General features: G+C 37.8%; 2 protein-coding genes across 3 annotated transcripts; both read left to right on the forward strand.

The window, feature by feature from the left end:
• The first annotated feature begins 616 nt into the window (after nt 1–616).
• On the forward strand, nt 617–11,855 carry dnajc7 (DnaJ heat shock protein family (Hsp40) member C7). Of its 2 annotated transcripts, none has more exons than XM_039686718.2 (14): nt 617–795; nt 4,108–4,196; nt 4,549–4,673; nt 5,588–5,701; nt 5,789–5,863; nt 7,075–7,193; nt 8,486–8,639; nt 8,726–8,890; nt 9,105–9,196; nt 9,270–9,343; nt 9,427–9,573; nt 9,745–9,894; nt 10,122–10,193; nt 11,631–11,855. In XM_039686718.2, the coding sequence occupies exons 1-14, from the start codon at nt 632–634 to the stop codon at nt 11,666–11,668; spliced, it is 1,578 nt and encodes a 525-aa protein (XP_039542652.1). In that variant the 5' UTR covers nt 617–631; the 3' UTR covers nt 11,669–11,855. The 2 variants fall into 2 exon arrangements, with proteins under 2 accessions (XP_039542652.1, XP_039542653.1); XM_039686719.2 differs by having other exon boundaries at nt 10,122–10,184.
• Nucleotides 11,856–13,761: 1,906 nt separating this feature from the next.
• odad4 (outer dynein arm docking complex subunit 4) lies at nt 13,762–20,445 on the forward strand. The gene is made up of 12 exons (XM_039685711.2): nt 13,762–14,005; nt 14,109–14,240; nt 15,239–15,392; nt 15,509–15,570; nt 15,711–15,849; nt 16,189–16,413; nt 17,607–17,735; nt 17,831–17,909; nt 18,010–18,096; nt 18,214–18,410; nt 18,598–18,698; nt 20,306–20,445. The coding sequence occupies exons 1-12, from the start codon at nt 13,889–13,891 to the stop codon at nt 20,339–20,341; spliced, it is 1,458 nt and encodes a 485-aa protein (XP_039541645.2). The 5' UTR covers nt 13,762–13,888; the 3' UTR covers nt 20,342–20,445.
• Nucleotides 20,446–20,804: the final 359 nt, after the last annotated feature.

Consider the following 20,804-nt stretch of genomic DNA (forward strand, 5'->3'; position numbering starts at 1 on the left):
CATCAAAACATACTGTTTTCAGGAACCTGTCACATTTTTCTTAGTCAACAATAGATCAAATTCAATATCTGGCCTGTGTAATAGTCCTGTGTCTGGCCATAGTCAATAATACTGATATTAGGTTTTGAAGACGCATTGATTGGACCTACACAACGAACTCTGATTGAATTACATTTTTTTATAAAGGATAACAGTGAGGCTTGTTTCTGTCGTGAATGATATATTCTATCTTTTTGTTAGTCCTGATGTACCTCCTCCTGGCTGTACTTATAAATCGAAAATGCGGTAATTTGTCGCCATCTACTGGTGTAATAACGCACGGTCACCTACGACCACTGAGCGAACTAATAATGCAGTCGGAGGAACAATCCTTTAAAATCACCAGAGAAGGTAAATAAATACTTCAAGGTTTAGTTATTACACATTCAAGAGAAGGAAATGTATCCAGCTTCTATAGTTTTAAACCTGTGTAATTGTAAGAGTACTTTTTTTGAAAAATACTCAGTTGCGCCGTTTACCAAACTAGACAAGATGCTTTGAGTTAAACCGTTGTAGTGTACTTTTATAGTGATGTTTGAAAGATGTTTCTCCACAGTTTCTTTAGGAAGGATCTCGTATCCGTTGACCTACTATGGGCATATTGCGCACGGCTGCGGAAGGCGGAGCTGAAGGCAGTATGAAAGGCACACATGCCTCGTCTCATTCTCCGCCTCTCTACAGCAAAATGGCGACTGTTGACTTCGACTCGTCCGCGGATCCAGAGATGGACATGACCAGCGACGAGGAGTTAGAGAGGTATCCGAAAAGATCGATCCCTTTAATAAGAGTCCGGCCGATCCGCCCGTGCGGCAGCTAGATTTTAGGAAAGCTCCGATCGGGAATACAGTTGTATAAGGACCCTGAGATCGTGATTGCCGCATAACTTGAAAATCAAGGGGTGTCCATGGCCTAGTGTGCCAGGCAGCTGTTTTTAGTGTTGGGGTGCCTTGCGATTAACCTGCTGTTATTCTTATACATCTCGCATGAGCTTTGACCTTTTAAAGCGACGATCAAGGGTGCCATGCATCGTGTTATTACGACAGCTTTGCTGTTCGCCGTGACACAGTTTTAGAATTAGGTTGAAGGCAACGTGACATCATCATGCTCTTAAGAACACAATGCGGACGCTCTTAAACCCGCACACATGACAGCTGAATCGTACAGTTGTTCATCGATGGCATTCTTCTATCGAGTATTAGAAACATTTATAGTTGTTGAATGATATCCTGAGTAAGTTCGGTGACTACAAGACAAAAAATGCACATGCAAAAAGACTGAGTCTACAGAGGAAATGACGTGCTGTCATTATATCGAGTCTCATATCGTAACTCACGTTGACACTACTTCTGACGCTTTTGTAAATATTTTGTCCTAGTTAGGAACTCGCAGATGTTTAAAATGTATCTCTTAAAGGTTCAGTTAATCCCAAAACTTTTACGCACCGTTCTGTTCCATTTTTTTTTTTTTTAAGTGAATGGTGACAGAGGCCGACACTCCTATGGCTCTGATTCTGCCTTACGTCTGCTTTGCCTTTGATTAACGATTAACGATTTGAAAATTAACGATTTTTTGTTAATTTTGGGTGTACTGTCCTTTTAAACTTATGTGGCATTTCGATTATATATATTCATTCTAGTGTAGACACTAATTTGAACACCGAAGCATTGTGTATGAGCACTCGTTTATGAGAACGAGTCGTTCACTTCTGGAACTTTCGGTTTGTCTGAAGTGTCAATGGACTGACGGACGCATGACGTGAATTTGTACGTTGACTATCAGCTCATCGGTTTAAGTTACGCGCTCGAGAAAGTCAACCTCGTGTTTGTTCATAACTTTCCTCATGCGAACAGTAATTAGAGTATTACAGAGTCACACAACTTTAATGTTGTAGTAGTACAAACCTGTTGATGTTCTTGATGAACTTAATATACTTGACATGAAAATGTATATAGTTTAATATATGTTTTGTAAAATTATTTAAGGTTACCAATTTAGAGTCTAAATATTTGCCATTTGGGCTTCATGAAATTTTTTGTTCTGCAAGTAAAACTCTTTTTTTCACTTTATTCGTAGATGAACTGTTTTTTAAGCTTTTTTGTATATCCTTCATTGTTTAAGTGGAGTGGGTTATTCACAATGTTTCATGGGATTGCAGCTCTTTGCTTCAAAGTTTGTAATGCGATTCACCTGGTGGTTTGGTTCATGGCTTATTTAACTCTTTAACAAATACCTTTTTACCTTGTGGGAAAAAAATACTTCTGGAACCAAGGCCACTGAAAAAGTGAGCAGGCACGTATAGGAAACTCCTATGTTTCAAGACTTGAATTTTTGTCTAGCTCATGTACCTGCTCTTCAAATAATTCATGGCATTACACCATTCGAGAAAGCACCAGCCTGGTCTTGGTTTCCAGATTATTTGAAGGGTGTGAACGTGACGTTATCATGCTGTAGGTCTGAATAAAGCACTATATTTGCATGACCGCACACATCACTTCAGCTGCTGTCTGTCAGAGAAGAGTGTGAGGTTGAACATTGGTATGTGATTAAAGGGATAGTTCACCCAAAATGAAAACTGTCATCACGTACTCGCCCTCCCTCAAGTTTTACCTAACTGTATCAGTTTCTTTCTTCTGTTGAACACAAAAGAAGATATTTTGAAGAATGTTGGTGATCAAACATTTGACGTTAGCCATTGACTTCCATTGTAGAAAAAAAATACCATGGAAGTCTAAGGCCATCAACTCTGGTTACCAACGTTCTGCAAAATATCTTCCCTTGTGTTCAACAGAAGAAAGAAAATCATACAGGTTTGGAACAACACGAGAGAGTAAATGACCATTTTCAAGTTTCCCTTTCAGTGGATTTGACTGTTGACCTCCCCTGAGAATATTCCAGAATATTGTTACAAAGTTATACTTTGGTATAGGTAGTAAAAGCTGGTAATGTGACGCTTGTTCTCCAGTCTTCTTTTAACGTATGCTGCTGTCCTGCATTGTTTCCCAGAAACTACCCTATCCCTCCTGACTATATACTATCTTTGTGGTGTCTTTGAATTAAAACCGACACCATATTAGAGGATTGGGACACCCTACGGTCTTCCACCCCTTAGCGAGAACGCGCATTAAGGGGAACAAGGGCGCAAGTGCGGATATTGGGACAGGGCCATAATGTATTCACTAAATGGACAGACACAGTGACTGACGCACACCCTATTAATGGTGTAGTGTTTGTTACTCCTGTGTAGGCAGGTATTCTAATGCTAGCGTCCTGACAATGCAGCCCATTCTTCAGAGGTCTTAGATTTGTGACGTGATATGCATGTGCCAGCAGCGTTTTCTGATCCTCTGTTTTTTGAGGACCTGTGCCATATATGCATATCCCGCAACACAAAGAGGGCCTTCTGGTTGAAGTGTTGTATTTTACTATATTCTAACAGCCACACTAGAGCTGCAAGATTCTGGATAAATTGAGAATCACTTTTTTTTAAAATACATAATTAGAATAAATTCAAATATTAAATAATTTAAATAATATTATAATTAAGTAATTATAATATTAAATCATTAAAAACTCTGACTCTGAAGAGACAACTAAATAGAATAATTTAATTTACTGAAGGTTCTGGCAAATTGTTAATTTCTGCAGTGTATTTAAAATGTCTAATCTAAATAAATAAAAAATAAACTTGGTTTGATTCAATGACTCATAAATACTTGACTTGTTTCATTACTGGTTGAATCAGCATTTTTGAATTAATCTCTTGTTTGAATGATTCAATGACAAGTACATTAAGTCACTTGTCGCCACCTACTGGTGTAAATATATTTATATAATTGTTTGAAAGTTGCTTTCAAAAGGTGATTTTCTTTATGTTGATGGCTACCAATAGACATCAGTTTTTATATTTGATTCTGAACTGTACTTTTTATCCCAGCAGCACCACTGTCTGTTATAATTTGAATATATGTAACACAGAAATAAAAAAATTGTGTTTGAAATGACTATTGGTGAGGCTGTGTAAAACCTATACATAACAGCTTTTCTTTTTTGATTGTGTTGAATCTGTAGGGAAGCTGAAGGCTTTAAAGAGCAGGGAAATGCTTACTATGTCAAGAAGGATTACTCTGAAGCATTCGACTTCTACACCAAGGCCATCGGTAAGAACCCTTAAAAGTGTGCTTGGCTGGCTGTCTATCAAGTTTATGTTGTTCTCATCCGGCCCTCGCTATCTGTCGGCCTAGCTTTCTGTAGGCATGTTTTGCATGTGCTTTATGGTGCTCGTTTGTTCCTACACCCTTCTGATTCATATGCTGCCCTCAGATTAGACTCAATGTTCACATGATTTACCACATGTTTTCCTTGAAGGCTATAACTTAACTACCAAAGAAGATTTTGTCATGCTACATCTGGTTTTAGAAATAAAAAGATCACCACAACCTATACCACTTTTTTTTTCCTTACTGTTACTGAAGTGTCTGTCTATATCTTCTGTTTGTGTCCTTTTAACAGACCTGTGCCCAAAAAATGCCAGTTACTACGGCAACCGCGCAGCCACATTGATGATGCTGAGTCGCTACAGAGAGGCACTGGAGGACTCCCAGCAGGCCGTGCGACTAGATGACTCCTTCATGAAGGTGAGACGTCAAGGGTTGGAGCCCTTTTGACGTTCTGTGCATTTAGGATCTCAAAAAGTTCCTGTTCGAGCCATGGTCTAGCTCAGGGTTTCCCTAAACTGGGGTTTGTGAGGGAACTGCAGTGGGTATGTAATTAATGAAATCGTAAAAACTTAAAGTAATTTTTAAAATAAAAGCTTGCCAAAAGATTTGTTTACCTGCATGTCCTGTGACCGTTTAACTTTTCTGTGTCGTTTGAACCTTTCTGGATCTGCCATCAAATTGATCATTTTAATTATTTCAAGTGCTGTGAGACGCAATATAGCTCACACGCAATGTAGCTTTTACTAGCCCGAGACTCCTCCTTCATGTGTACAGATGTGACGTAATGATGCAACGACATGCTCAAATTTCCCACAGAAATCCACCAGTACCACTGGAGTTAAAAACATTATTACAAGCAGAGAGTTTTGAACACTGGCTGCTTATGCATTTATTTATTTTATGCATGTATTTTGGATCATTTTTTAACCCCAAAAATGCTACAGACTGCAGCTTTAAACGATTATATTTCAACAACAGATTAAAAAACGCAAGTAATAAAAATATAAAATCTACTTTATGTGCATTTTTAATGTTTGTACAACTTGAGTGTTGGCTGAATAAAATTGATTCATTAAACAAATTTGATGAATCGATTAAAAAGTTTTTAATTTTAGTTCAGTAAAAATTTAAATTCAGTGCATCACTAGTACAAATGTCAAAGGGGTTCGTCTGATAAATAAAAGTTTGGAATGTATTGAACTGATAAAATTTAAGTCTTGAATGCAATGCAAATCTCTTTAGATAAAAGTATCTCCCAAATGCACAATTAAAAGCATTGCTGACTACATTTTATATTTTATATCACTCATCATTATTGTTCTGTTCCACAGGGCCACATGCGTGAGGGCAAGTGCCACCTGCTGCTTGGCAATGCTATGGCCGCCAGCCGCTGCTTACAGAGGGTTCTAGAGCTGGAACTAGACAACACCCAGGCCCAGCAGGAGGTAGAGTGAATATAAATACCACTCGCAGACATCCATGATTTGGCAAGTGTCATTCAAAAGGCCTCTGACCTCCTGTGTCTCTTGCAGCTGAAGAACGCAGAGTCCATCCTGGAGTATGAGCGCATGGCGGAGATCAGCTTTGAAAAACGAGACTTCAGGATGGTGAGTTTGCTCTTCTAGCTGCTGGCGTTTGGGATGCACGATATATCGGCCAGCATAACTGTGTCTGCGATTGTTTTTGTTTTTTTTTGTCCGATAAATGATGGATTATTTCCTTCAGCTGAGACCGAGAACAGATGTGTCATGAAGGTTTTGAATTGCATGAAAGATGACTGAAAACGCATTGAAAAGGAAAATACAGTTAAAGGGTTAGTTCACCCAAAAATGAAAATTCTGTCAGTATTTACTCACCCTCCTTGTTCCCTTGTTCCAAACCTCTATGTGTTTATTAGAGGTTCCCCATTCATTCTCATTCCCCATTGACTACCATGGTATGTATTTTTTCCTATTATGGTAGTCACTCTGGCAATCTGTTCAAGGTCTGTACGTTGAAAGCGTATCGAGACCTCCTCAACACTTGTTCGGTCCGCTTTTGCTGCGCACCTAAGTGTTATTGCTGCATTTACACCAGACAAAACGAACTGCACCAAGGGGGACAACGAACTCTAGTTTTAGGGTGCTTTCATACCTGCCTCATTTAGTTTGGTTGAATCGCACTAATTTACGGCTCTGTTGTCCTTCTGGACCAGAGGTCCGTTGTAAACGCAAAATGTTTGGCATCTCTCCGTCCCAACATGACAAGGTTGTGAGTATGCTCGCACATTTGCATTCACCATACCTAGAGATTGACATGGTTTTATTTCAGTTAGCTTAATAGTTGGTTTGTATCTAATTCTAAACTAGTATTTATCTAATTCAACTCAATGAAACTCTTCCTACATTAGATTTTTTTTTTACCCGCTAACAAAGTGCTTCAGATATCCAGTGTTCATTAAGCGCACGCAGCTCAAATAGCAATGCTGTTATTTTAAGCGGTAATATACATTTTTGATGTTTCTTTTTTTAAACTAATAATTATGCATTATTAACTTGTTACTTATATTTTTCTTGTATCATTTTCTTTAACAATATGGTTTAATTAAAATAATTTAATTATTGTCCATGCGGAGGCTAATCCATTTGATTTAACCATGGGACATGTATTTTGATTATTTATTCAGTAGTAATGTTGTTGAATGCCTTGTTTGCATTATTTACACATTTTATTTATGCATTATTTTATTTATTTGTAAGGTGATGGATTTTTTTATTTAGAAAGTTTCATATCGGTGCATGTGACTGACTAAAAAATGTGACTGTTTGTCTCTCTGAAGGTGGTGTTCTGTATGGATCGGGCGTTAGAGTCTGCGTCTGCATGTCATCGGTTCAAGGTGCTGAAAGCAGAGTGTCTGGCTCTCCTGGGCCGCTACCCAGAGGCACAATCTGTTGCCAGGTAATAGCATTACAGTATTATGGAATTTGTTTAGTATTGGACAACAAATATGGGTCTATTCAAATGCCAATGCTGATATCTAAAGAACATTAGCTTTAATGTTTGCATAGAAAATTACGTGCATCAAATTTCTCTTAAAAGCCCATTTAAAAACATAAAAATAAATAAATCATACTTTCTCTTTTAGAGCTAACAAGGACATTTCTTTCTGAAATATTAATTCGTTTTTCTAATAGTGCTGTGAGAGATTTTTGTCATTGATTTAAAGTATTTCTGTAAAACAGCCTTTGGTTCTAACATGGCATTAAAAAGAAAATCTGTCTGTAAATTCTAGAGCAGGTACAAATTGTACTTAATTAAAAAAAGTCCTTGTCTTCACTGTCACTTTATCAATTTAATACATTATTAAAAGGTTGGTTCACCCAAAAGCTCCCCCTCAAGCCATACTAGGTGTATGAATTCTTCTTTTAGCCAAACGCAATCAGAGTTATATTAAAAATTTCTAGGCTCTTCCAAGCTTTAAAATGTGAAAGGGATCTTGGGTTTTGAAGTACAAAAATGTGCACACATCTATCAAAAATGTAATCCATGGGGTTAATCAAGGCCTTCTAAAGTGATGCGTTTTTGTAAGAAAAATATCCATATTTATACCTTTAGAAACTAATCACTATCTTCCTATGGAAAAGTGACCTCTGACCTGACGCATGATGTAGGATTAGCATAATCTTAGGTGAGAACTGACGCCTCAACTAATGGGGCTGGGCAACAAACTCGGTATCCTTTTATATTGAAATCCACCGACATTTCTCTTTAAAAATTCTTGTTTTAGACACCTAATTTGTGACCAATGTTTTGTTTTGCTCTTTCGTCTGTGCTTCCTCATTCATCAATACGTTATGCGTCGAATGAGAGTTCACTCTTCTGCCAGAACTTGATGCTAGTGATTTACATTTTTTTTTTAAATAGCTCCAATTGTGTTTGGCTGAATGTTACAAAAGATTTCAGTGTCAAGTGCTTTTCTTTTGAACTTTTTCAGAATTTAGTTTCTTGAGCTGTAAATTAGCTGGGTACGCAAGGAAAATGTTGGTCCATAATGTTTTATTACCATGCTAAAACACTGGCCAAACTGCTTGATCAACTAAGCAAAAGCTGCACAGTTTCTATATATTATAGCTAATATTGTTATCAGCTGTTGCCCCCCAACATTGTTTTCATTGTCCATTGAAAAATGCATATCAGTTAGCAACTAACTTTTATATTAGTATAAAAAAATGTATGTTTTGTACTTTCAGCGACATATTGCGTATGGATTCCACAAACGGTGACGCCCTCTACGTGCGAGGATTATGTCTCTACTATGAAGACTGCATTGATAAAGCGGTGCAGTTTTTCATTCAAGCACTACGCATGGCACCAGACCATGAGAAGGCCCGTCTGGCCTGCAGAGTAAGTGCAGCATTACTGGGATACGGCACATTTAATTTAAATTCTTGGATGCAATCAGTTAAAACTCCTGTGTTTCTCTCTTATAGAATGCTAAAGCCCTAAAGGCAAAGAAAGAGGAAGGCAACAAAGCATTTAAAGATGGCAGCTATGAAGAAGCATATGACCTTTACTCTGAGGCCCTGACCATCGACCCGAACAACATCAAAACCAACGCCAAGCTATACTGCAACCGAGCCACTGTTGGGTCCAAGGTCAGCATTTGATTTACTCCTGTACGTTTTCTTAGTACTTCTGTACAATTCCAAAACAAGAAGTACGTTTTGTTTGGACGCATTATCAGTGTTGGAGTGCCCCACAAGGTCAAACACAACTTTTTTCCTGTTCTGAAACTGGGTCAAGTGTGTCAGTCTCATTTTTGTTATTGTTTATGGCTACCGCATGTTTCTCTCTCCTTGGTGTTTTCAGTTAAACAAACTGGAGCAGGCCATTGAGGACTGCACAAAGGCTATTAAGCTGGATGAGACCTATATTAAGGCTTATTTAAGAAGAGCCCAGTGGTATGTTTGTTCTTTCTATTCACTTTAAGCGGTTATTTATCGGCTATGTTAATCTATGCATTTTGTATTATAGTTACATGGACACAGAGCAGTATGAAGAGGCTGTCAGAGATTATGAGAAGGTTTATCAAACAGAGAAGACTAAAGGTGCGTGTCCATCTTGATTGGACGTCAAAATGTTTTTCATGTCCCTTAATGTCAAATCTCATTTCATCTGTGTTGTGTTTCAGAACACAAGAACTTGTTGAAGAACGCTCAATTAGAGCTGAAGAAAAGCAAAAGAAAAGATTATTACAAGGTTCTCGGGGTGGATAAAAATGCCACTGAAGATGAAATTAAGAAGGCCTACCGCAAACGAGCACTGATGCACCACCCGGGTACATAGTTGTTTGAAAGAATCAAAGCGTGTTCTCCATATACGGTCTCTATCTGCAAATTCCCATGGCATTACCCATAAAGCTGTTCTATAGGCAGCATGTAAAAGTCCTCAAGTTGTTTGCTTTTCTGTCTGTTTCTCTGATGCAGTCTCTCTTTTGTATTTTTTAAAGATCGACACAGTGGAGCGAGTTCTGAGGTGCAGAAAGAGGAAGAGAAAAAGTTTAAGGAGGTGGGCGAGGCCTTCACTGTGCTCTCCGACCCCAAGAAGAAGTCCCGCTATGACAGCGGCCACGACCTGGAGGATGATGACATGAACATGGGTCTGTCTCATCACATTCGACCTCTTGGGTTTTTTTTTTTCCCTTTCTGTCAACAAATTTTTTGTTTTTAATGAGTTTCACTAATTTGAATGTTTCATGCTTTAATATTTAATACTTTGGTTGTTTTACATGTAACTGAAGTTTAAAAAAAAACTTCAGTCTATGGTGGCATGCGATGACTAATGATTTTAAGTGTCGTCTTTTTTTTTGTTGTTATTCTGTTTCAGACTTTGATGCCAACAATATCTTCAAAGCGTTCTTTGGCGGCCCTGGGGGGTTTAGTTTCGAAGGTAATTCATGTAAGGCAGTGCTTTTTTTTACTTCTCTTCATAATCATCCGATATTCAGATGCTCAGACTGAACAAACAATTGAAATACAAAAGTTTCGAAAGTTTGGGGTCAGTACGGTTTTAAAATGTGTTTGAAAGACATCTCTTATGCTCGCCAAGAAAGCATTTATTTAATCAAAAATATGACCATTATTTTTTTACACCGTAAAAATATTTCCCGATATTGTTTTCTATTTTAATATTTTTTAAATGTCACTTATCCCTGTGATGGCAAAGCTACCATCACTCCAGCATCATTACTCCAGTTGTTACATGATCCTTTAGAAATAATGTTGATTCGGTGCTCAAGAACCATTTCTCATTATCCATATTCTCAAGCCCTGACCAGTGTAGGGGTTGCACAGGCTAGACAACTTTAATGCTCTGCTATGGTGCTTTAAGCTTGACGTCGACTATGGCCTATAGAGGGCGCAACAGGACATGAATTCAATGAAGTCCACTTATGCTCCGTTTCCAACAATTAAAATAACAAATAAATGCTCTGAGAGTGCAAGATGCTCCAAGATATTTGATATACCATCTGTATGCTCAAAATTGATCAGGTCAATGCAACGGTGTAAACCATTTTTTGTACATCTAAGTTAATCGCATTTTAGTCTAAGGCGCACAGAAATGTATTTAACACTGTTCTGTGATTGTATCAATAAAATTTCTTAGTAACTAAAACCCACAGCTTAACTAATTGTAGAGGGACGCTGAGGTGCAATTCCTGCAGAACCTCTCTCTCCCTCTCCCCTCGATTTATATTTAGAGTATAAATCTGTAAGGAAATGTATAAGGACCCATAGACAAAAGAACTGAACTAAGTGCTGTCTTGTGCCATTGTTGTGCACAAGGAAACCTGAGTTTGAGTCTCAGCACAAGGTCCAGGCTTATTTGTTGTCTGAGGACATCATTAATTGCAAAAATCTGAAGTTGTTAACTCCTAGTCCAGTGCAGTGGCACAGTAATCATGTCATTTTCCTGTGAAAAGGGATGTTGCGCTCTCAATCCACTCCACATTGCACGTATGAGCTTGTGCACAGCAGCTATATAGACATGAATATTTAATTAGTTAATTTATTATTAACAGAATTACTTATTAAATGCATAACTACAGATATACTGTCTGTTTGCCCAGTTGTCCATGTTTTTGTCTGGACAAACATATCCTGTGTGGATTACGAATACACAAGCGCTGTCACTGGATTAATTTAATGCAGCATTTCAAAATAAAAGTATTAATTTCTTTCTTTTTTTTAAATCCTACTGACCCTGAATTTGTATTTGTACGTGTCTTGTCTTAAGACAACATTAAAAAATAATCTCAGCATCTGAATTCATAATGTTTACTTAACTTTTGATTGTTTTCCTTTTATTCACTTAATTATTTGTTTTGTCTTGCAGCATCTGGACCAGGAAATTTCTTCTTCCAGTTTGGTTAACTTGGCAGAATCCAGCATGTATGCAGTAGTTCCACAACCCCTGAATTCCCCTGAACCGGACTGCTCCCCTCCATCCCTGCCTTCTGGTGTAACGGGCCTTCTGGCCCCACAGCTGGACCTGCGTCTGTGCCATTGACTTGTTTTACTGCTTGCGCACAAAGACAACAACGGCTGGGGCATGACCTTTCTGTACCAGGAAAAACATGATGCATTGCACACTTCTCTCTCTGATCAGTGACCTTTTTGGCCCTTGTAATACAGCTCTAGTTTTATAGTTTCTTTTTTTATCCACTCTATTGAATGTACCTGGCTGCATTGTCATTCACGTTTATTATTTTGAAAATCAGTTTTGAATTTTTTTTTTTCTCAAAAGCTGAAACTACAAATTGATGCAAATCAATGAAAATGCAAGTCTGCTGTTTCTGCCTGACACTGCATAGGAGTAGGTAATGCTCTAATCTCGTTTCCCATTGGACAGCCCCTCTCCCAAGCATTTTACCGATTCACATCGTCCAAATTCAAAGCATGTCAGAAAAAAACACGGGTTGGCAAAGGAATTTCATTACTGCTAGTGACGTATAGATTGTTTAAATGTGTACAAAGCCAGAATTCACACAGATTATATTTATGCAACATTGCAAACCATGTTAAAGACCTCAGCAAATTTATGTGAATGCAGTGCCTCATGCCAAATCTCATCTTAAGAATACCGCTAGTTCTCGTCCGATGATTCCGGCACTTATTTGGATTGTTGGACTACTGCATACAGAGGTTCAGGGAGAGTGAGTTCATTGGAGCACCTGTTGGCCATGCCGCTCTCTGTAAGGTTCATCTGTCAATGTTGCCATTCAACCCCTTGCTGCATTGTACATTTTACTGGAATGTAAAGTGTTTCTTTGTGTTGATAGTTTATGACTGTTTAATTTTTTTTAACTGAAATACACACTTTTTTGATATGTATATTTATTGTAAATTTGCTGGATGTGAGCTTCGGACGGATGGATGATCTTTAAATACACTAGGATCTGCACTCTTATAGGTTAACCCCAGTGAGAGACTATGCTTGGCTACTTCTGAATTAAAGAGCCTCTGGAGGGTGTGATGTCAGAAGTTAATTGTTCTGGGTATTTGTGGACTTGATACTATTGACTCCACACTATATGTAATATTGATCCATGTAAACTGGAGGCATGATCAGTGAGCCATGTTTGGGGTTCTCTCCCATTTGAACTAAATGTTCCTTGACATTGGATTGCTGAAGATATGTTGTGTTCCAGCATTCTCTTGTTTGTTTGACCTGACCGTGTACTAAAATGTAGGATTCAAGCATTTGTCTGGATACTTTAATATCGTTTATCTTGCAAGATCTTCAGTGTATTCAAAATCAACCTCCACACTGACTGCTCACTCCGCTGGAACAGTCTTGACTATGGACCGTTTTTAAAAAAGCCATGTAAATAAAGTAAGCCTCTTTGTTTCCCCTTCACCAAATACTTAACTTCTCTGTCTGTATTTAATACCTTTTTTTCTCTCAGATTTTGTCACCATGCATGATCTCGTTTTATTTGTATATAAAATGCTATTTTATAAACTATAACATAAAATTTCGTCCAACAAACGTGTGCATATATATATATATATATATATATATATATATATATATATATATAGACCATTTTGCAAGATGTAAACACTGAAGAAACACATTCCTGTTTCAGTTTGTAACTGTTTTCTTTATTTCACATGTAAAGAAAACGTATTAAAGATTTATGTTTAACTTTCAAATTCAGTTTTATATATTCTGTTGGTTGTATTTTATCCCAGCTTTTATGTAGTGTTAAAAAACTGAAACAGGAAGTGCTTCTGGACCAGTGTTGTTTACATCTTGCAAAATGGTATATATATATATATATATATATATATATATATATATATATATATATATATATATATATATATATATATATTCGTTTGTTGGACGTAATGTTATTGTATATTATGCATTGTACATAAAATATTTTACATTTTATAAACTATTTATGTAAACGATGTAATGACGTGTTGTGTTGGCCTGTCCATCAAAGTTTATTGGCCCCACAGTTTTGTTAGGAGAGTTGCTAAGATACGAGCGGACAGGACTGTCCCGTAGACCCGTACCACAACTGCTCTTATTGATGTTTACTGAAAGGTTGTGATATAGTTGTGCTTAATACGATTAAAATGTCTGACAACGAGGAAGATCAAGGGCCTAAGAGTACCTTTACCACCTATATGGCTGAAGGTGACCAGCTGTTTCAGAAGGGCGAGTATGTCAAAGCTATCGAGTGCTTTTCCATGGTGAGCTTACTTTGCGAAACACACACTGATTACGGTCAGACGAAATTAAATTGATTGCTTCATTTGACATTTTATAAGCATCTTCTTCTCTGCTATCCAACAGGCTTTAAATTTACAGCCAGATGATAAGAACTGTCTGGTAGCCAGATCCAGGTGTTACATGAAATTAGGTGATGCAGAGAGCGCGCTGAAAGACGCCGAGACGTCCCTCAAAAACAACAAAAACTACTTCAAGGTGTGTTCATCCGTCCTAGCTTGCTTTTAGTTTTCTTTTGTCTCATTGTTTGTTCCTAAAGTTCACAGCCACAGCTTTGAGTTACTGTGTGTGTTACGTTACCTGTAGTAAGATATTTGTCCTGAAGAGGGTGTATTTACTGATCTAACGTTACATCACAGAAAATATTACAAATATAACTTTGTTAATGAGTATACTGTTTAAGGCAAAAGGTTAAAAAGGACAGACTCTAAGGTTACCTGTGAGGGGAATATCCACTAAAATGCTAAAAAGCCAAGAAAAGAGAGGTTCATTCTATGGAATGTCTAACGTTAGCTTTTCACATGACACTTGGCTAGCTTGGTATTTTGTATGTAATCCAATTAAATTCTTGACTTTTTAACTGTGTTTTTTGGAGCCAATATATAAGCTCTCTAAAAAGCAGTAAACCCACATCTGATGTATAGCAAAGCTTTGGGGCCAATACATTTTGATCAATTTAATGCATCCTTTGTATATAAATACTTTTAAATAAATAAATAGTCCTACTCATAAAAATGTGTACGACGTTGTAAAGTCAAGAGCGATATCATTGTGCAGCCTTTACCTCTACCTCAGTTTGAGTGGGTCCCTGAGCTGGTGTGAGTGACTGGAGGCGGGTCTAATTTGAAATATTTGTGCACCCGCTTAAACTAAATGAAGCAAGGGTGTAGTGTTAAAACAACTTTTAAATGTGTTTTAAGCGATACAATTGACTACAGTGGGACTTAAGCAGGACTGTTTTCAACACTGATCATGTAAAAATGCTTGATCACCAAAGCAGCATATCTGAATGACTTCTGAAGGATCATGTGATAATGAATGAAAACTGGAGTAATTATCCTGAAAATTACGTTTCAAAATGGATTAAAATATAAGACTTTCTTTTTTAAAAATTTGCAATAATAGTTCACAATATTCCTTTTTTTACTGCATTTCTGACGTGCTACCAAGAAACCTGATTCTCTTTGGTTCTGCAGGGTCTGTATCAGAAGGCTGAAGCCCTCTACACTATGGGTGATTTTGAGTTTGCATTGGTCTACTATCACAGAGGCCATAAGCTACGTCCAGAGCTACAGGAGTTCAGACTGGGAATCCAGAAAGCTCAAGAGGCAATCAACAACTCAGTGGGCAGTAAGACACAACCTTAGACACAACATAATGAGAAATGAGGAGTTCAGGTTTTGGTTACACAACAAAATGACTTAGGTTAGTAACCTTCATCTGCCTCTCTCTCCCCAACCTAAAAGGTCCTTCTTCTGTGAAGTTGGAAAATACAGGAGACCTGTCTTTCTTCCACAAGTCTAATGGGGTGAGCTATCTCTTGCTCATTCTCTCTCTTCCGTTATACCACCTATCCCGTCACTCATATAATCATTGTTTATAATTTACTTGTACGTTCCATTTTAGCAGGTAGTAATGCATATTTATTTGTTTGATGCATTCTTAAAGGTTCATCCCAATCATTCTCATAAGAAGGAATCCAAAAAGCATGGCCAGAAGATGTGCAAATATGAAAAAACAGCCAAGCTACTTCTGGGAGAATTGTACAGTGACAGAGAATACTTAGATAAACTTCTACAAGATGAAGGTGTGTGTTTTCATAGAGGTTTTTTTTTAGACCTTGTTTGATGTTAGTTTGCATCTATGAGGGTGCATACTCTATAGACCATTTCACAAGATGTGAACAACTGGTCCAGAAACACTTCCTGTTTCAGTTTGTAACTGTTTTCTTTATTTCACATGTAAAGAAAACATCTTAAAGATGTTTGTTTAACTTTTTGATTCAGTTTTAAATGTTCTGTTGGTTGTATTTTATCCCAGCTTTTATGTAGTGTTAAAAAACTGAAACAGGAAGTGCTTCTGGACCAGTGTTGTTTACATCTTGTGAAATGGTCTATATAAAGTATGGCAATCTGCTCCCCCACAGATCTTATAAAAGGTAAGATACGAACAGGAGAGCGTGTGCAAGATCTGATCGTGGGCTGTATCTCCTATCTGGACACGCGGACAGCATTCTGGCAGCAGCAGAAGCCCATCTATGCTCGTCAACGAGACAGAAAACTAATGCAGCAGCAATGGAACCGGGTTCGACACAAGCCACCTTCAGACCCGACCCGATATGTCCTCACCAGTCTGGAGGAAATTGACAAAGGTGAACCTCTGCAAAGTTTAAGAGGAGTCAAAGTTCACAGCTTTAGGTTCCTAACAAGAAACTAGCATTAGTTGCATATTCATGTTGGGCATGCAAAATCATAAGGTTGGGGTCAGTAAGAGTTTATATATATATGTGTATGTATGTATATATATATATATATATATATATATATATATGTGTGTGTGTGTGTGTGTGTGTGTGTGTGTGTGTGTGTTTATTTATTTTATATACATATATATATATATATAATTTCAGTTTTAATATATTTTAAAAACGTAATTTATTCCTTTTTGGCCAAGCTGAATTTTCAGCATCATCACTCCAGTCTTCAGTGTTACATGATCCTTCAGAAATCATTCTAATATTATGATTTGATGCTCAAGAATTTTATTGTTTTATTTTTTTTTTTATCAGTGTTGAAAACAGTTGAAAATGTGATACTTTTGTTACATTATAAATGTCTGTACTGTGACTTTTGATCAATTTAATGCATCCTTATTAAATAAAATAGTCATTCATTTATCTTTAAAAAAGAAAAATCTTACCGACCCCAAACTATTGAACTGCAGTGTATGCCTACTAGTATGATTATTAGCTAACTGATGAGTGATGAGTGACTGGCCTACGACAACCTGGAGATAATGTTGGAATTATGACCCTAATTATTCTCCAGATCACTCCACAATGTTTGTGTTAGCAGACCAGCTGATTATTTAAATGTTATTAATAAAAGGTAATAGTGCTTGCTAAGGACATTTGAACAAAGCCCAAAATATAACTATGAAACTTTGGCACATAACTGTACTGTACAATCTGTGCCATGGACATGAACAATACATCAAATTCTGCTGCTTGTTGAGAAGTGCCATTACTTTTATAAAGCTGCAGCAGATTTATTGTTGTTCAGTGGATTTTCGTCGGAGGGCGAAATCCAGTCCACACATTCTGGAATTTCACATGAGATTCACATTTGTCACATGGGTTCACCACGTTGACCAACAGAAAAAAGAGATTTTTTTTTTTAAGGTGACTTGTCTTGCCTGGTGGACATTAAAACGGACCAAAAAATCCTATAGACTCATAGGAACAATCTTCGCAACACTCTGGTATCGCAAATGGATGGGCAAACATTTTCAGGAAATGTTCTGTATGTTATTGGGTTTATTGAGAATAATTTGTTTAATTGACAGCCTTGAGTGCCGGCAATGCAGAAAGTGGCCTAAAGAAGGCCCGCGAGCTCATAAAGGTGGTGAAGGAATGGTCTGAGCAGGTGCTGCCCAACAAGAGAGAAGTGCTTGGGAACCTGCACAGCTGCATTGGTAGAGTCTGGGAATCTCATCTGCTCAATACTTAAATATTAATATCAATAGCACAAGGTTCAGAGAAACAAAATGTTCTTTTATCTTCTGTGTAGGCAATGCATTGATGGATCTTGGGAATATGGACAAGGCTCTGCATCATCATGAGAAAGATCTGGAGCTGGCCAAGAAAGGGTGAGCGCTAATAAGAGCAGGAAGACTACCTTTTGTTTTTCTTGGTTGGTTAATAAACTACTATTCATCAGGTGTGTTTGGTTTGTGCTTCGTGTCATAGTGACCTGACGGACAGTAAATCCAGGGCTCTTGACAACATTGGCCGTGTGTACGCACGGATTGGCAAGTTTCAACAAGCTATAGAAGTGTAAGTGCATTTGCCTTTAATTAAAGTTTACTTTCGTGTTTATGTACACAGACAAGTCTATTGTACTGTAATAGTAATTTCATTTTGTTCTGTGTGTTTATGTGTGTGTTTGCATAGCTGGGAGGAGAAGGTGCCTTTAGCATGTGGCGGGTTAGAGAAAGCCTGGTTGTTCCATGAGATCGGCCGCTGTTACCTTGAGCTGAAGCGCTACAACGAAGCACGAGACTATGGCTCCCGCTCTCTCACGGCAGCGAATGACATCACTGATGAGAAATGGCAGCTCAATGCCAGTGTGCTCATGGCGCAGGCCGAATGTGAGTCCAAATTACATCGCCCAGAATCCCAGGAAGTCAGCAGTTTATTGCACTCTGTGACCATGAATAATCTGATTTCCCACAATGCTCAGAATCAATAGGAAGTTAATGTGGTCGTTATGTATATTTGATCTACGCCATGCTGTGCGATTTAGATCACTTTACATCCTCTTTCTCTCTTACATAGTGAAGCTGGGTAACTACAAGGCCAGTGTGTTGCACTTTGAGAGAGCACTGGACCGGGCAAAACTGATGCAGGACCACTCTGCCAGCGAAGCCATCCAGAAGGTCAACACAGACATTCCTATCCTGCTCTCTCACTCTCTCCCTCATCCATCTCGTTCTTCATTTCAAAATGTATTATCTGTGTATGTCACAGAGGACCAATATGGAAGATTTTGTCAGTTTGACCTAAAGGTGCGGTCACATTTACCATTGTTTGGCAAATGTTTGCAGGTAAATTCCAGTCATTTCAATTAGAATCCATGTGATCAGAAATTTGGCAAGGGCAAAAGATTTCCCTATGCAGATTTTGCATTGGGCTTACATTGGTCACGCTTGGTTTGTAAAGCTGCTTAGTTTGAAAGTGTGAGCCTATGCTTTAAACATCGCTGCTGACAGTGGACAACTGACTTGTTTTGCAGAATTTCACTAATGTGACCACACCTAAAAGCCTTACACCTTGCAAGTGGGGGTAGTAATATTCTGCGATGTCTATCCTGTAGAATTCCCTTGAAACTGTTGGTCACTCATTTAAATGGTCAGGCAACTCTGTCAAGCCACACTATATTTTGTCTTTCGCTTAGTTTCTACTTCTATGGCATCACCCCGTGGGGCTTGTGCATATTAAACATTAAAGGGTTAGTTCACCCAAAAATGAAAATTAAGTCATTAATTACTCACCCCCATGCCGTACCAACCCCGTAAAAGACCTTCGCTCGACTTCGGTACACAAATGAAGATATTTTTGATTAAATTTGAGAGGTGGATCACTGCTACATAGGCTGCCCAAGGGATCGAAACTTGACGGCCCAGAAAGTCATTGAAGAAAATGTTTAAATATTCCATGTGACTACAGTGGCTCAACTATACATTTATCAAGCGACGAGAATACTTTTTGTGCAAAATAACGATTTTATTCGACTATTCCTTTTTTTCCTTGTAGGCCTGAGACGAGAGTTCAAGAGATTTCCACGATGCATGCACAAAAATTACGATCTCCTTCAACTACTTCAGTTCAGTTCTTGTGCATGTTTTTCGCATATTTAAACATTTTCTTCATTGACTTTCTGTGCCGTCAAGTTTCGATCCCTTAGGCAGCCTATGTAGCAGTGATCCACCTCTCAAATTTAATCAAAAATATCTTTGTTTGTGTTCCGAAGACGAACGAAGGTCTTACGGGTTGGTACAGCATGGGGGTGAGTAATTAATGACTTAATTTTCATTTTTGGGTGAACTAACCCTTTAAAGTGGATCAAAGGAGATTGATTATGGAAGCTAAGAAATATTAGCTTATATTATATGACAAAACCACCTTGACTTTCGTAAGGAAAGCAATGACAAACATTATGCTTGGAGAAAAAATTTGTAAAAAGTTACGAAAACGTTGTCCTAATTTTATTCCAGGAAAACCGCTGTTCTAATGTTACATTGCACACAATGCGTCACTGGAATATTGTTGTGTTGTGCGTAGTTAGTACATGGTGACGGAATACTTATCAATACTAGTTGTTTTGTCATAATATCTGAACTGATAATTGTAATATTTACATGCATTCATTGATCATTGTTACCTGATTCTTGACTACCCTGTTGCTCTAATATCATATTTCTTCATGTTGTTCTGCTATTATTTGACTGACTTTAATCAACTCCTCAATTTCTCTACCCTGCAGGCTCTTCGTGAAGCAAGACACAAAGTGACCCAGTAAGAAGAGAAACACATCTGAATAAAATGTCTGCAATCCACCTCCAAGACAAGTCAGAACTAATGCATCCTTACGAGTGGAATAAAATCTGCTCGAGGAACATTGTGTTGGATTGCATTTGGGTGTCATTGGTTAAGGATTACTTTATGACTGCCTCCTCTGTGCTTGTTTGCATATTGTAAAAATATGTTTTGCATAAACAGACTGTCACAGTTTCAGTTATCACAAATCATGTTTGATATTTGTGATGCAGTGTCCAAGCGATGTTGCCCAGATACTCTTAATGTTTTGCTATAGACACACACACTTGTGCTGTGACCTTCTGTTGATAAAGAAATACTCATAATCCAAACATGTTTGAATTGAAAATCATACAAATGAGTTTAGGTTTGACATCTGATTAAGTTTACACTCCATCTATTGAGTCGATATTGACTTTCAACAAAAATGAACACAAGTAAATGCC

The sequence above is a fragment of the Pimephales promelas genome, chromosome 3, assembly GCF_988280905.1.
Source record: "Pimephales promelas chromosome 3, fPimPro1.hap1.1, whole genome shotgun sequence".
NCBI lineage: Eukaryota > Metazoa > Chordata > Actinopteri > Cypriniformes > Leuciscidae > Pimephales > Pimephales promelas.